This window comes from Schistocerca piceifrons, chromosome 8 (assembly GCF_021461385.2).
Source record: "Schistocerca piceifrons isolate TAMUIC-IGC-003096 chromosome 8, iqSchPice1.1, whole genome shotgun sequence".
Lineage (NCBI taxonomy): Eukaryota > Metazoa > Arthropoda > Insecta > Orthoptera > Acrididae > Schistocerca > Schistocerca piceifrons.
Window position 1 is genome coordinate 467,976,334 of NC_060145.1, and position 16,256 is coordinate 467,992,589.

Here is a 16,256-nt window from a genome sequence, read left to right on the forward strand (position 1 = left end):
CGAGGGAATGTTTTTCAATCGAATCTTGTGACAGAGATAAACCGTCGGCTCAATATTACTCATCGCATGACGAATGCCTATTATCCGCAAACTAAATGGCTTACTGAACGCCTTAATAAGACCTTGGCCCACATGCTATCAATGTTCGTCATTGTTGAGCAGCTCAACTGGGATGGGGTGCTACCTTTCGTGACGTTTGCCTACAACACCGCCAAACAAGACACCGCAGGATTTACGCCATTTTGCTGGTGCATGGGCGTGAGGCGACTACGACGATGGACACTGTGTTTCCGTTACATCCTGATGACGTGGACGACGACTACATCGCCCAGGTGTTAACCAGAACTGAGAAAGTTCGGCAGTTAGCTCGACTCCGCACGCTGCAGGCTCAAGAAAACGATCGCCGAAGGTATGACGCGAGCCACCGGCCTGTTGTCTACCATCATGGTGACCTCGTCTGGATCTTCACTCCCGTTCGGAAGGTTGGTCTCTCTGACAGGCTCCTCAGGAGTTACCTTCGACCTTTTAAGGTTGTAAAACGGTTGTCTGATGTTACTTATGAATTTGAAGATTTTGACCTAAACACAAGACGACGGAAGATCAGAGATGCGGTCCACGTCCTTCGAATGAAGCTCTATAAGGATCCTGCAACCCAGGGTAAATTCGAAGCTCCAGCGACAGGCAACAAGCGGAAAGATGACGAAGAGCGTAGGGGCAAAGGAAGTTCTATGAAGATCACCGCCAGGGCGAACATCAGTCATCGGGAGTTGAAGTGTGCAGGACCGATGACTCGTTCCCGAACTAGGAGGACGTAACACCGAGACGCTGTTCTCTTAAGGAGAGAGCAATGTCGCAGAAGAAGCTGAGCAGCCCAATCACCGTGGTGTAGTGCTTATGATACTACACTGTTGCGGGGAGGGTCGAGAGTTCATAACTCACCTCAACTATAAAATTTTAATTTTTCTGTGCTGTTCGAGTACGTTCTAGAAGTATATAAAAATTACAAGAATCATTGTACTGGAATGTTCTGTAACTGTATATGTACCGTATGTGGTCTGGCCGGAGTAAGTTCACTACACGCTCTTGCATGTGCAAGTGCTGAATAAACCTTCGTTAAGTGAAGTTAGTGTTCGTCATTCATCTAATCACACCTCCTTCTACGTGACTATATCCTTTTTTAATTCCACTCCTGATTTTTTCTTTTATTTCCATCATTGCTTCCTCGATGTACAGATTGAACAGTAGAGGCAAAAGGCTGCATCCTTGTCTTACATCGTTTTTAATACGAGCACTTAGTTCTTGGTCGTCCACTCTTTATTATTCCTTCTTCATTGTTGTACATTTTGTATATGAGCCGTCTCTCCCTCTAGCTTACCCCTACTTTTTTTAGAATTTCGAACATCTTCCACCATTTACATTGTCGAACGCTTTTTCCAGGTCGACAAATCCTATGAACGTGTCTTGATTTTTCTTTAGTCTTGCCTCCATTATTAACCGCAACGTCAGAATTGCCTCTCTCGTTCCTTCACTTTTCCTAAAGCTAAACTGATCGTCATCTAGCACATCCTTAATTTTCTTTTCCATTCTTCTGTACATTATTCTTGTAAGCAACTTGGATGCATGAGCTGTTAAGCTGATTGTGCGATAATTCCCGCACTTGTCAGCTCTTGCCGTCTTTTTCCAAAGTCAGATGGTATGTCGCCAGACTCATACAATCCACACACCAAAGTGAATAGTCGCTTCGTTGACACTTCCCCCAATCATTTTAGAAATTCTGATGGAATGTTATCTATCCCTTCTGCCTTATATGACCGTAAGTGCTCCAAAGCTCTTTTAATTTCTGATTCTAATACTGTATCCTCTATCTCTTCTATCACCTCCTACTTATTTCATTCCTCAGTGACTTGTATTTCTGTATTCCTGAGGTTCTTGGAACATTTTTGCACTTCCTCCTTTCATCTCTCAATTGAAGTACTTCTTCTGTTACCCGTGGTTTCTTCACAGTTCCTTCTTGGTACCTGTGCTTTCCTTTCCAGCTTCTGTTATAGCCCTTTTAAGAAATTTTCATTCCTCTTCAACTGTACTGGCTACTGAGCTATTCCTTATTGCTCTATCTATAGCCTTAGAGAACTTCAGCCTATCTTGTCTACATCTACATCTACATCCATACTCCGCAAGCCACTTGACGGTGTGTGACGGAGGTTACCTTGAGTACCTCTATCGGTTCTCCCTTCTATTCTAGTCTCGAATTGTTCGTGTTCCTTAATAATTCCGTATCCCACTTCATTCCATATTGATTCTTCCTGACTAATGTCTTAAATTTCAGTCTACTCTTCATCTCTACTATATTGTGATCTGAGTCTATATCTGCTCCTGGGTACGCCTTACAATGTAGCATCTGATTTCGGAATCTCTGTGTGACCATGATGTAATTTAACTGAAATCTTCCAGTATCAACCGGCATTTTCCAAGTATACCTCCTCCTCTTGTTATTCTTGAACAGAGTATTCGCTATTACTACATGAAACTCAATTAGTCTTCCTCCTCTCTCATTCCTTGTCCCAAGCCCATATTCTCCTTTAAACTTTTCTTCTACTCCTTCCCCTACAACTACATTCCAATAATCCATGACGTGACTATTAAATTTTCATCCCCCCTTACATACTGCATTACCCTTACAATGTCCTCATACACTTTCTCTGTCTCTTCATCTTCAGCTTGCGATGTAGGCATGTATACCTGAACTATCGTTGTCGGTGTTGGTTTGCTGTCGATTCTGATAAGAACGACCCTGTCACTGAGCTGTTCACAGTAACACACCCTCTGCCCTGCCTTCCTATTCATAGCGGGTCCTACTCCTGCTGCTGTTGATATTACCCGATACTCATCTGATCAGAAATCCTAGTCTTCTTTCCACTTCACTTCACTGACCCCTACTACATCTAGATTGCGCCTTTGCATTTCCCTTTCAGATTTTCTTGTTTTCCTACCACGTTCGAGCTTCTGACGTTCCACGCCTCGACTCGTAGAACGTTATCCTTCCATTGACTATCTTTTTCTCATGGTAACCTCCCTCTTGGCAGTCCCCTCCCAGACTATTCCGGAATCTTCAGTTACAGAGCACATGTCCTGTGGATACACGTTACGTGTCTTTAACGCAGTGGTTTCCATTGCCTTCTGCATCCCCATGCCGTTGATCATTGCTGATTCTTGCGACTTTAGGGGCAGTTACCGACCCCTAGGACAAGAGAGTGCCCTGAACCTCTATCCGCTCCTCCGCCCTCTTTGACAAGGCCGTTGGCAGAATGAGGGTGACTTCTTATGCCGGAAGTCTTCGGCCACCAGTGCTGATTATTAAGCAAAATTTAAGCAGCAGCGGGATTCCTAATACCGCCACAAAAAATACAGTATACTAAGTATAAAGAAAATAAAGAGCAAAACACAGCCAAACAGGCCCAAAACATTTAAACTCGGTACTCCCTTGTATTCTTGCGCTGGCTGGGCTGCCACTACATCTGCACTCTTTCCATTTATACCCTCCATTAGTCAGCCATTTCATCCTCAAACAGATGTTCTGGTACCAATTGTAAAGGTGTGTCATTAGAAAGGTGTGGGCGAGTGGCTTGCTGCCCTATGTGGCAAGCGAAATAGGCACCTTCCTTGTTGCCAGAACCCTTTATTAAAAACCTTAAATAAACATACAGCATCATGTCTGCATCAGGCAGGCAGAAGATGGTGGGCGATGGCAATTGAACCCAAGCATGCTGGCCCAGGAGTACTGAAGCAAGTTTAGATCGTAGCATACATCTTTTGCCACCTTTACTCTGTGGTGCTTGGCTGCTGGCTATGTGTTGTGGCCACTTAATAACTGGATTGGTGCTGCAAAACATTTTACTGATAATCAGTGGCAATACAAAACACACCACCTCGAAAATACTCACCTTGCCAATTCTTACAATGCTCCATACGAATTTTCCATGACAGGGCTAGAAGTCTGCTTCTGTCAGCTTGTTGAGAAGCTCCATCACTTTTGCTTTACTGAATTCCACAGTGTCAAATACATTGATCAGCAAGAAGATTATGACCACCTTTCTAACAACCAGTATGTCCACATTGGCACTGATAACAGTGGCAGTGCATCACGGCTTGAAAGCAATGAAAATGAGGCCTTCGTAGGTCGCTGGAGGGAGTTGGCACCATAGTTGCACACACAAGTCATCTAAGTCCGGTAAATTCTGGGGAGGGGGGCGATGAGCTCTGAAGCAAAATTCAGTCATATCTCAGATGTTTACGATGAGATTCAGACCTGGCGAGTTGGATGGCCAGCACATCAACTGGAAGTCGCTACTACGTTCCTCGAACAACTCCATCACACTCCTGGTCTTGTGACATGGCCCATTATCTTACTGCAAAATGTCTCTGCCGTCAGGAATCGTGATCGTATCGTAATGAAGGATGTGCCACCCCTTGGCCGTCATGGTGCCTAGCACGAGCTTGACTGGACCCATGAATGCCCACGTGAATATTCCCCAGAGAATAAATGAGCCGCCATCAGCTTGTCTGTTTCCCACAATACAAGTGTCAAGATGTTCCTCTGAAGATGACATATTCGCGCGCTCCCATCGGCACGATGAAGAACGTGTCGGGATTCATCAGACCATGCAACGCTCTGTCACTGTGTCGAAGTCCATTGCCGATGCTGACGTGCCCATTTCAGCCATAGTTGACAATGTCATGAGTGTTTGGTGCACTTCTACTGTGCCCGGCATTGAAGTCTCAGCTCCTCCAAAGCTCGTCGCCTCTCCTGTTTTGAATATGCAGCCAATGACGTCTGACATCTGTAATGAGGGTTGGCCGGCCGGTCTCATGACTCTTGGACGTGGATTCACTTGATTTCGCCACGTGTTGAAGGAACCAACCACAGATTCCGAAATGTCATTCCTCTCCAGGTGACACTGTTATCGCCTACATGGGCTTATATCGATAGTACGTCGGCGGTCGTAATGTTCTGGTGATCAGTGTACCGTCCCTGTAACCGCTGATTTGACATTAGCAAAGGAAAAAATGGTTTAGAGGCAAAGTGGGGTGAATATGGTGGACGGCGCAAGACAGCAATGATGTGTTTCGCAAAGATCGCCTTTACGGCCTTTCATTAATAGTCACTGTTTCATTAATTACCTTACACTTACAGCTACGGTTTAATTGTATGTGAAACTTCCCCTTTGAAAATTAAGAATGACAGTGCTGGAAAAAGTCTTACGTTACTTGATTTTCAAACAGCTGAGCTGAAGGCACTAACTACTGATAGGTGTAGTTATCAAATGAAAGATTTTGATAGAGAACAAACAGTCTAGTTACCTTAATTGTGTTCAAAAGTCATATATATTTGTGACATCCAATTAAACAAATTTCCTTTTTCTGACGGACAGACGTCCTCTCAAAACTGTGGCATCTCTCTCCCCACATCCACCACTGCTGGCGGCTCACCTCCAACTGCCCAAAGCTACGCGCTGTTCACACGCAACTGCCCAACGCTACATTCGAATATTCCAACAATGAGTCCAACCAACCACAGACTGTACACAACCCAGTCAGCGATTTTCATACAGAGCGCTAGGTGGCGTCACCAACATAAAAACCTAAACAGCCTACTTACATATGTCGTACTGGAATATTTCGTTTTATAGATACGATTTTATTCTGAAACTCTTTACTGGCTTTTACACAATTGTGTGTTTTACTTTGCCAGGCTAGAAGCTTCACTTTATTACTGTTTGCACTTTTTACGTGGACTTTATTCCACGTATTGTACATTGGTCGTGTTTTATTGTCAGACGCTCCTTTTGCCATGTGAAGTAATTTTAATTAATGACTACGCATACTGCATTTTAACTACTGCATTTGCGATACTGGTTATTCATCTACCGTAGCTATTGTTCCTTCTGCTCGCATCAGTCATTTGTATAAATATCAGACACATCCTCATTATCACCAGCACTTACTGTGTACCTACACGCATAATTTGACGTTGATACATACATCACAATATTTTATGGTATGTGCGGCTCGTATACATGGCTGTTACTCGCGTAAATACATTTTATTTTTTATATAACACCAGGCCTTTCATGGATTTAGCGTCAGCAAATTGAATTTAGTTTGTTACACCCTGTTTTTGTTTGTAACCGATCGGAAGATGGCAGCAGCTGAACCCGGTAATGGAAGTGTAAAAATCTGTGTGATCAAGGCGGACCTGTAAAATAAGAAATTGTGAAAAACATATCATAAATTCTTTGAAAATGAAGCAATTAATGACCTTGCTGCGTGATTTGCCATACGGGATCCGTGCCAAAAACTTTCCAAGCACTAAAAATTTTATATGTATGCCAGAGCAAACAACCTGGATTTACTTCTCCAAAAACATCTTTTTAGAGGTATTTTTGTGAATTAAAATAAATGTAAACAGCGTCCAGTTCAATTACAATTACAATACATTTGTTGAGTGTGATACAAATATAGATTATGAAATTCATATTAGGACCAAATTTGTGAGCCTCTCGAATTACTGTCGCTTCCATACTGAAACTAGAACGACGCAGGTTTAGTCATTGTTGCTGTGGTCGGTATCTCCTGTGCAAGCCTCTTCACTGCCTATCTACTGCAGCCCACGTCCACTTGAACGTGCCTACTATATTCAAGGCTTTATCTCTGTCTACAATTTGCACACTACTTCCCCTGCCCTCTGTTCCCCGCTTTCCCAAACTGACAATTTCTTGATGATTCACACTGTGTCATATCAACCAGTAACCTATTTTCGTCAACTTAAAGGAGTCTTGTCACCAATTCGCTGTACGTACTCATTAGTTACTCCATCAACACACATAACAAATTTAAAAAGCTTCTGTTCTGTTCTTGGCTGAACTATTTACCACGCAGATTTCACTTAAGGGCAAGGCCACGCACCACACAAATAGCTCAAAGAAGACTGCCTAGTATTCAAATTTATATTCGGTGTTTACACATTTGTTTTTTTCTTTTTCTAAAACATTTCTCCTCCTTCTGCCAGTCCTATTTTATTTCTTCTCAACTTCGACCTCCATTAATTCATTTGCTGTCCAAACAGCAAAACACGACTAATAATTTTAGTCACCCATTTCCTAATTTTTATTTGTGTCAGCATAGCCTGGTTTAATTCGAATATATTCCATGGCTTATCTTTTATTTTTGTTGACATTGCTATCATATCCTTCTTGCAAGACACTAATCACCAACTTTAACTGCTCTTCGAGGTACTTACCTGTCTCTGACAGAATAACAAAGCCGTCTGCTAATGTGAAACGTCTTTGACCTTTTCTGTAATCTGTAATCGACTTTCCGAACTTCTCCTTGGTTTCTGCTCAGTGTTCCAGCTGAATAAAGCTGAGGATAGCCTACAACCCTGTGTCACTCCCTTCTCAACTACTGCTCCCCTTTCATGTCCTTCGAAACCTATAGCTGCAATCTGGCTTCTGTACAAGTAGAGAATAACCCTTCCCTAATGTATTTTCAGAACTTCAGAGAAGGTACTCAAGTAAGTAGCGTTTTCTGATTCCATGTCCCCTTTTTATAGGAAGAAATATCTCCAATGGTTGCCGTGGCAAGACAGGATGTGCGTTCGGAACCCCGAGTGCCAAAGTGGTATGCCGGCCGGTCGGTGCTGGTGACAGGGGCCACCGGCTTCCTGGGGATGGTCACCGTGGAGAAGCTGCTGCGATCCTGCCCTGACATTGGCACTATCTACATGCTGGTGAGGCCAAAGAGTGGACGGGACCCCCAAGAGAGGTTGGAAGAATATGTGTCCAGTGTGGTGAGTGTCCCTGTTGTTTTGATGTACTACACAGGTGAACCAAAACTTTATAAGCACTCCCCAGTGGAATACTGACGTTTCAATATTGATTGACATGGCGTTGTGGGAACATGACGCATTAAAGAAGATTCAGAGGCTGAACAGAGACGAATGGAGAATCATTCTAGTGATGATACAGGTCACAAATGGGGAAATCCAATGAGGTAGAGCTTTATGGCCTCCTGTCTGGGAACGAACACCTCAGAAACAGCGAAACTTTTGGGCGGCTCACATTGAATAAAGGTGAAACTAGGAGTAGGCCACTAACTGTTGGACACCCATGCCACACCACAGAACGTGCAGGTTGTAGGATTGCCCACTCTACAAAACAGGATAGGTGGTGATTTATGGCACATCTGTCGACAGAGTACAATACTGGTGTAAGAACAATTTTTTCAGAGCACACTGTTTAGGTACATTGTTTAACATGGTGCTCTTTTGTAGACAACACCCACGTGTTCCTGTGTCTACCAACGAAATCTTCGGTTACGATTATGATGGGCACGGGATCATCGAGATTGCACCGTGAAGCAATGAAAACGTGTCGCTTTGTTGGATGACATATTATTGTTACACCATGTCGATGGGCTGGGCCAGATACGCCACCATCCTGAAGCATAGCTATACATAACATGTACCGTACCTCATACGCAGTCTGGTATGGGCAGTTTTACGCTCTGGGGACGTTCACCTAAATTTTCGTGGGATCGTTAGTGATAATGTAAACCACAGTCACACCTGTCGACAGTCTGAACATTACTCCGAACCACCTGGATTCCGTCATCCTTGATGTCTTCCCTAGGTTGCTGACATTTGCCAGCAATCACATCAGAAGGCCAGAATAGTGTTACGGTGGGTAGACGAGCACGATAGTGAATCCACGTTGATGTCACGGCCGCCAAAGTCGCAAGATCTGAATGCAATGGGAGGTATGTAGGACACTATCGGGTGTTTGCTCTGTGCCCACAAAACACTGGCCCATAATTTATAAAATTTACGTTAGCCATGCGTAGGTACCTGGTGCCACGTATCTCCAAAAACCTACCAAGTATTTGTCGAATCCAGCTCACACTGAACTGCTGCTGTATTACATTCCAAAGCTATATTAGTACGCTATTAAGACGGTAGTCATGATGTTTCGGCTCATGACTGGATATTATAGGCGCCGCTGACACTAATGTATGCCAGGGCTGTCGTCTCAGGATGATGTCGATGATTTGTAAAGAGTGCGTACTGCCAACTGCTCAGTGATCTTGGAATGAGACCCTATAAAATAATACGAAGTCCCCAGAAATAAAGTCCCCAAAACTGATAGTGAACGATCCTTTTTAAATCGGGCATATCCTATGTCTTGACACATATGGTAACCTGCACGTAGCACTTTCGGGGATGGCCTGTTCTACCTGTTGCACTACCTTCCAATTACCATCTCCTCCCCAATATTTCTGGACAGGCGCCGGCAATGATGGTACAAGAGTCAAGTGTTCCCTGAAATGTACAGACATGCCCAACATTTATGACCATCATATGACTAGGATGTTGCAGCCTAATGTTCACTGCTGAAGTCATTTCAATTAATTGACATGGATCCTGATACCATGTGAAGAATTTCTTTGTTTTGCGCTTCATGTTTTGCAGGCTCATCAACATTACTCAGTGCCCTACTTGGTAAACAACTGCCTTTGCACTGCACTGTCCCATTAGTTCCTGAAGTTTTGAGGCCTTTGTATTTGCTTTCTACGCCTATTTCCATCCCTCCTGTAACGTGTTTGTGAAATTCTTTACATGCTCTCCATTCTTCCCCACCCTATACGTAATTCACGTCAACATTGATGGCATTTTATGGCGACATACTGGTTCATATGGCGATAGGCCTGTACTGTTCTGAAACTTTGTAGTAACATGTGATGGCTTATGGTAACAGGAAGTCTCAATTGTTGTCATGGCTATTCACACAGTGACTTGACGTTTTCCTTATTGTCCAACGCGCTGACTCTGTTCCTGCATTGGTCTGTGAATCTCAAGTGCTTCTTAAATTACAAATATGCAGCAGATGACAAAGCTGTTTCATCAGTTCTGATACAAAACTATTGCTGTGATTTATAGTTAATTTTTCTGGGACACTGAGCTTCAACAATAAATTATTTACCACGGCCAATATCGATGTGTTGGGTTGCTGATTTAGGATAGCTACTATCCCCACTTAGGGTGAAAGCCAATCTGTAATGATAAATACATAGCGATTCTTTTCCAGCATTTTCTCAAAATGTCCCAGGATGTCCATACCAATCATTTCAAATATGTTATTGGCTGCAGGTAATCTCTATAGTGGAATACAATGATGATTCAGCACAGGTCAGTGTGCACATGATACAAAGTTTTTCATATGCTGCTTGACATCCTGCTTGCTCATATGCTACCAGTAGTGATTAGCACCTGCCGTTCAGCAGTTCTTTGACCCCTATGTCCTAATAACATGTTATCATGTGCCTGTCTCAGTACACCCCAGGAATTTGGGTAGCACAGTGATCCCAAACCCTGGACACCTGGTCAACGATCAGAAGCCAGATGAGGTCATCCAAAACATGGCACCTCTTTTTATAGCCGCCATTCGAGCTCTGGAGGCATGATATCCAGTAGCAAAGCATGGACACCAATTAGTAGATGATGCAGATAGACATAGACGAAGATGAAATGGCCATGTTGGACACATTGAGGACAATCAGACACATGATGAGGCTTCCTGGAAGGAGGTACTTCTTTCGAAGGCAGCCACTCGAGACCTGGAAGCATTAGATCTAGCAGTGATGTGCGGATAGCCGATACAAGATTATTCAGCTTGACATAGACGAAACTGAGAGTACCACGTGGGACCGACTGCTGCAGTGGGGTAGGTCTCATTGAAGGCGGCGACTGCGGATGAGACGTAGCTAGGCCGGAGTGATCAGTACTTACAGGAGCTTGGCCTGGCTTTTTTATGACCTGGCGTCACTTTTGGTAACAGACGCTATAGGGGCGCAGCACTGGGTTCCGGCATGGGGTGATTCAAGTCACCACTACAGTGGCCTGACCATCATGCCATACTGCAACAACGATATTACAGCCTTAGCTGACTAGCCTGCTTGCTATGGGTAGTGCATTCTGGATGGAGGGATGCTGGCGCCACATTTGAGATTTTTATCCTCTACCTTGAGCATATTACGACGAAACTCTCTTTTGCTGTGAGCTGAGAGTGGCGGAATTTGCATTAATCGTATCCATTGTGGGCATAACAGGTGCAATGTGGTATCAAAGGTAGTAAATGTATCTTACAGCTTCTATAAGTAACAAGAGCGACGGTACAAGCACAGTTAACAAGCACAGTTAACAGCATTCCAAAAGCAGTGTTTATATTTGAACACCGATCTGCGCCGCGCTTGATAGCTGAGCAGCGCTGGGAGTGTCTATAACAGGGCCGACCAAACGCTGCACAGTGTGCAGACGTGCGGAAGCGCTGCACATGTGCGCACGTGTGCGACAGCGACATCTGTTATTAGACATGTGTCCTAAATGAACGGCGACGGCTCCACTTCCCTGTTTATGTGGTACAAGCAAGAGGAAAACTGGTCATTAAACCGATTGTTTCAATGTGTACTTACATTTAGGGTTTTTTTTTTAATGTGTGAAGGGCTACGCTCAGCTGAAGTCGATAAAACATAACATTCATCTAACTGTCGGTTATTATGCAGATTTCAGACGGAACTGATGAAAGATATAGCAGTAATGGTGTCGAAATAACAGGTGATCAGCGAGAGGGCTGCGGTTATCATTCTGTTCAGAGGTCAGTGAGACAGAAATTATGTGAGTGTAACTGAGAGCACCGAGAATTAGTTATAGAAAACCTTGCATTAGTTTAATGTTATTTGAAATCGTGAATAAGGTTCGTTAGAAGTCGCTAAGTGCTCTCTTTCTTAAATACTAGCTCAAAAACATTACGCGTATTTACGTGCCGTCAGTCAAGCTGCATTAATAAAAACCCACGGTTGTTAACTGTATTACATGTCTTACTGGGTTAAACTGTTAACATAAAAGTAAATTTCTCAATGAGTAGACTGTGACAGTATTTTAAATGTTTAATACGCGAAATACCTTCCCATGGTTGGCTTGCAAGCTGTGGAAAGAGCACTATAATGCGCCAATATAGAGTATCCCAGCAAGTGGATAAAGCGACACCTGTGTGTAGAAACATGCACTACATGAACGCTGACGGCTGCGGCGTGCACGCTGTGACCCGGAAGTTGCACACGTGCAGGAGCACCGCACGCGTGCAGAATTTCTGGCCGGCCCTGGTCTATAATCAATGCTTGACTTTTCCTCGCTGCCACTGATGATGAATGTCGCGTGTGTTATTGATGAAATACTTTGTGGGCCGGCATAGCTAGACCAAATGACGACAACTTCACAATTATGTTTGTTTTGGTCAAAGTTTGAAATGAACTGACGGTTAAATTGCAAGCAACATGAATATGAAAACGTGAGTAGCAATTGCAATCTGAACTGTATGATCTCGAGAAAGATAAGTTTCAGGAGATTTCGAATATTTGTTGCCCATTAATCGGCAGATGCTTCGTCATGTGAATATTCGTTCGTTTTGGAGCTTGTTTCCACCCTAAGATAACGTTAAGTATCTCTTTCGTTAATTTTTCTTTGATGCAGTGAGCAAATCCTTTTAACAATCGTGAGCCACATTTAGGGATTATATAAGGTGCAGAACAACTTTAATTCATCTAAAAAATTCATACATAAATATTCTACGAAATTTTATCTGGTGAAAGTAGGCAAGTTTAATAAAACATATTATAAGTATTCAAGGTTGTGGTAGGAATGTGGAGACTGTAAGATCTCATCGTGAGGAATTGTTAACTAAGTTTAGATATACTGCAGGTCATTTAAACTATGGTTTGAGATTAGATGAACCCTGGGAGGAATTGTCATACCACATTGGAATTTCAGCCGGAGGTGGGCCATGCGGAAGCATGGAAGAATTTTTGAATAGTGGAATGGGCTGAATCTAACTGTAGAGAAAGTTAGTAGTACAGACTTAAAGAAAACTATTAACCTCTTCACCCAGAGTTCCTTAAAGAATAAAACTCCTGCACATAAAACAATTTGCGACGTCTGATTATAAATGTCTTTAAATGTTAAATATTTGACATTAAGCATGTAAAATCTTTAGCGTGGAAGATGCAAAACCGTAATTATTTTGGTTTAACTTGTTTGACGTTGTTTACAAACTGTTGGATATTGACCGTTTCCTTGGCTTTGACACATTCTGTGTCACTGCATCTAAGAAAAATTAACAAAAGAGATACTGAATGTTATCTTAGGGTGAAAACAAGCTCCAAAAGGAACGAATATTCACATGACGAAGCATCTGCCGATTAATGGGCAACAAATATTCGAAATCTCCTGAAACTTATCTTTCTCGGGATCATACAGTTCAGATTGCAATTGCTACTCACGTTTTCATATTCATGTTGCTTGCAATTTAACCGTCGGTTCATTTCAAACTTCGTCCAAAACAAACATAATTGTGATGCTGTCGTCATTTTGGTCTATCTATGCCGGCCCACAAAGTATTTCATCAATAACACACCCGACATTCATCATCAGTGGCAGCGAGGAAAAGTCAAGCATTGATTATGGACACTCCTATCGCTGCTCAGCTATCAAGCGTGGCTCAGACCGGTGTTCTAATATAAATACTGCTTTTGGAATGCTGTTAACTTTGCTTGTACCGTCGGTATTATTATTTATAGTAGCTGTAAGATACATTTATCACCTTTGACACCGCATTGTACCGGTTATGCCCACAATGGATACGATTAATGTAAATTCCGCCACTCTCAGCTCACATTAAACACCAGAAGACAGACAACGTAAGTGAGGGAACTGTAAACAGAATGGGAATAGGAAGACGTGTTGTTGGTCAGAGAATTAGGAGAGCCAGAGGGAGAAGTGGACATGCCAATAAATACTGGAGAGGAGGAAGTTCACATAGGGCATACAATCAAGGTAGATATGACCACAGCCAAGAGGATCCATGTTCATGTGGGACGGTTTCATGGAATAAACAGCAGATTTTGAGAAGATTATAGAATAGTTAATCAGAAATCAAACGGACAGAAGAGAAACTGAAATCAGTGGAACTCTTCTGACGCCATGTTACATAGTTGTGAGTGTTACACCATTCTAGGTAGAAAGATTGGAAAGTCTGTACTGGTACACTGTCATATCAGACTAACTCGTTTTCGGAAAAAGTTTCTTTGCACATACCATTAACATGGGCTTTTATTGTATTGTGCCTACTTGTATAAAATTTTGTTTTAATATAATGGCAATTGTTTTCGTCAGTTTTAGAAATTAATGCAGAAGTGTCGTTTTGTCCCGCCAGTATACCCAGATGACAGTGACTGTGAAGCAAGATGACAATATTAAAAACATTGGATACACTATTCCTATTACAAATTGTAAGACAGTACGTTAATTGAATACATATTGATATGAATTTCTCAACGTACAGTATGTAATGCAACAATCATCATATTGAAAATTAACAGAACATAATATTTGAAAAAAAAGTCACACATAAATTTTGCTACTTCGGAGACTGATCTGGCATTTGGAACACTCCCTCCAGGCTTCTGGTGTAAAATCTAATGACATGCATTCACTGCTCATCACATTATTTGAAAGATTTCAGTTTTTGCTTTAAATCGTCTTGTCCTTTGATATCAACCAATATCTGTTCCGTAGTTGTGCTTCTTGAAAATTCTGCACTTTACCGTTTCTTCGTGTATCGCAATTTGTTGACCAGAGGCTCCCAAATTTTTAGCGATGTAATAATATATATTTTACTGAACCCTAAAGAACCTGGAGCTTGTTTTGTGTTAACTCTTTCATTATAACCATTTAATGAACATCATACAAAATTGCGTACATTATACACTATTGACTTCTACAACAACATAGGAAGCGACACATAAGGACACAACACACAGGATTACACTGTATTGATTCCACTGTAAATGAATAAAATTGTTTCCCTTTAGTAGGAGGTACGAAGCGTTCTTTGTTTTAATTTTTTACCAACTGTTTAATGCCAGGCTTGATAGAAGATAGTTGAAGACGCTTGTTATGTTTAATATTCAGTCTATGGGGCTAATTTGTCTTTGTAGCTGCATACGCTGAAAATTCCAATCCACATCAATGTAGTACCGCAAATGGAAGAAGAACAGTCACAGCTTGTGTGGGAAGTCGTGGGGAAATCATCAAGTGACATTGTTTTGAATAATGATTGCACGCTTGAATATGATGTTATTTCTTAAAAAGATTCTGCAAATTCTGTACGATAATTTATTTTCACTTCTGCTCTTCAGGAAAATAAGTTTCAAAACATGCTCAGCTATCATAGAGACATAAGACCAATTCTTCAAGTATTTTATCTAATAACTCTGATGTCTCACTAACGAACACAGTCGGTATTATAAGTTTTCTAATGGTGTATTACCAACACTAATGATCCAAGGATCTGTCTTTTAAGGTAGCTATTTTATTAGTAGTACTATTGAAAACTGTTGTCTGTTTTATACGTGAAGATAGATTTACGATTAATTCATTAACTTTTCCAAACAGAGCAACTAACAAACTTAGCCTGAACTACCAACGTACATCAGTCAAATGATCATTTAAATTGGAAGAAATGTCAGTCATAGAAGCTTGTAATTAAGCTCTTAGTTGGAATAATATTGCTAAGATCTTAGCTCGAGATATCCAAGTGACCTCAATGTCGGTAGTAGGTCTTTATGATTGCTCCCATAATCTTCTTATAATTCTGAAAACTATCAGTACTGGAGAAAGTGTGATTTAATGTAACTGATTCTTTTTACTGATTCACAGAGAAACGATTTTAGATTTGGCAGAATATTCTTTATCACGGACTCTTGCCTGTAGCAGCGGCGCTTTACTTTTTGTTGGAGATACCGCACCAGCTGTTTTACCAGTCATTTACCTTGCCTCGATCATACAGATACAATCGTTCCAGTCCTGATGATTTATTTCAAATAAATAGTTAACCATGTCAAAAAACTTCTTTCCCGTAATTGTAGTTGGACGAAGAGCGCAGATAAGCAAGTTTTCTCCATATGAACGTTTATATAGATATCGCACAATTATTAGGAAGATGGCCAGTGCAGCAATACAAGTCGACTCATCTATTTTCAAGACGAATTATTGGGGTGAAGGAGGCCAGCTAATTCTTTTTTGATGTAGTCTGGATTCTGCTGTCTCACCAACGAACAGGATCAGTATTATAAACATTTCTATTTCTCTA

The 16,256-nt window shown here is 41.8% G+C and overlaps 1 protein-coding gene across 1 annotated transcript in view; it reads left to right on the plus strand.

Moving 5' to 3' along the window:
- Positions 1-16,256, plus strand: part of LOC124712463 (fatty acyl-CoA reductase 1-like) — a 158,445-nt gene that overhangs the window by 36,571 nt on the left and 105,618 nt on the right. The window contains exon 2 of the mRNA XM_047242759.1: positions 7,610-7,846. Coding sequence (XP_047098715.1) covers positions 7,625-7,846 — 222 coding nt within the window. The 5' untranslated portion in view covers positions 7,610-7,624. The remainder of the gene's footprint in view (positions 1-7,609; positions 7,847-16,256) is intronic.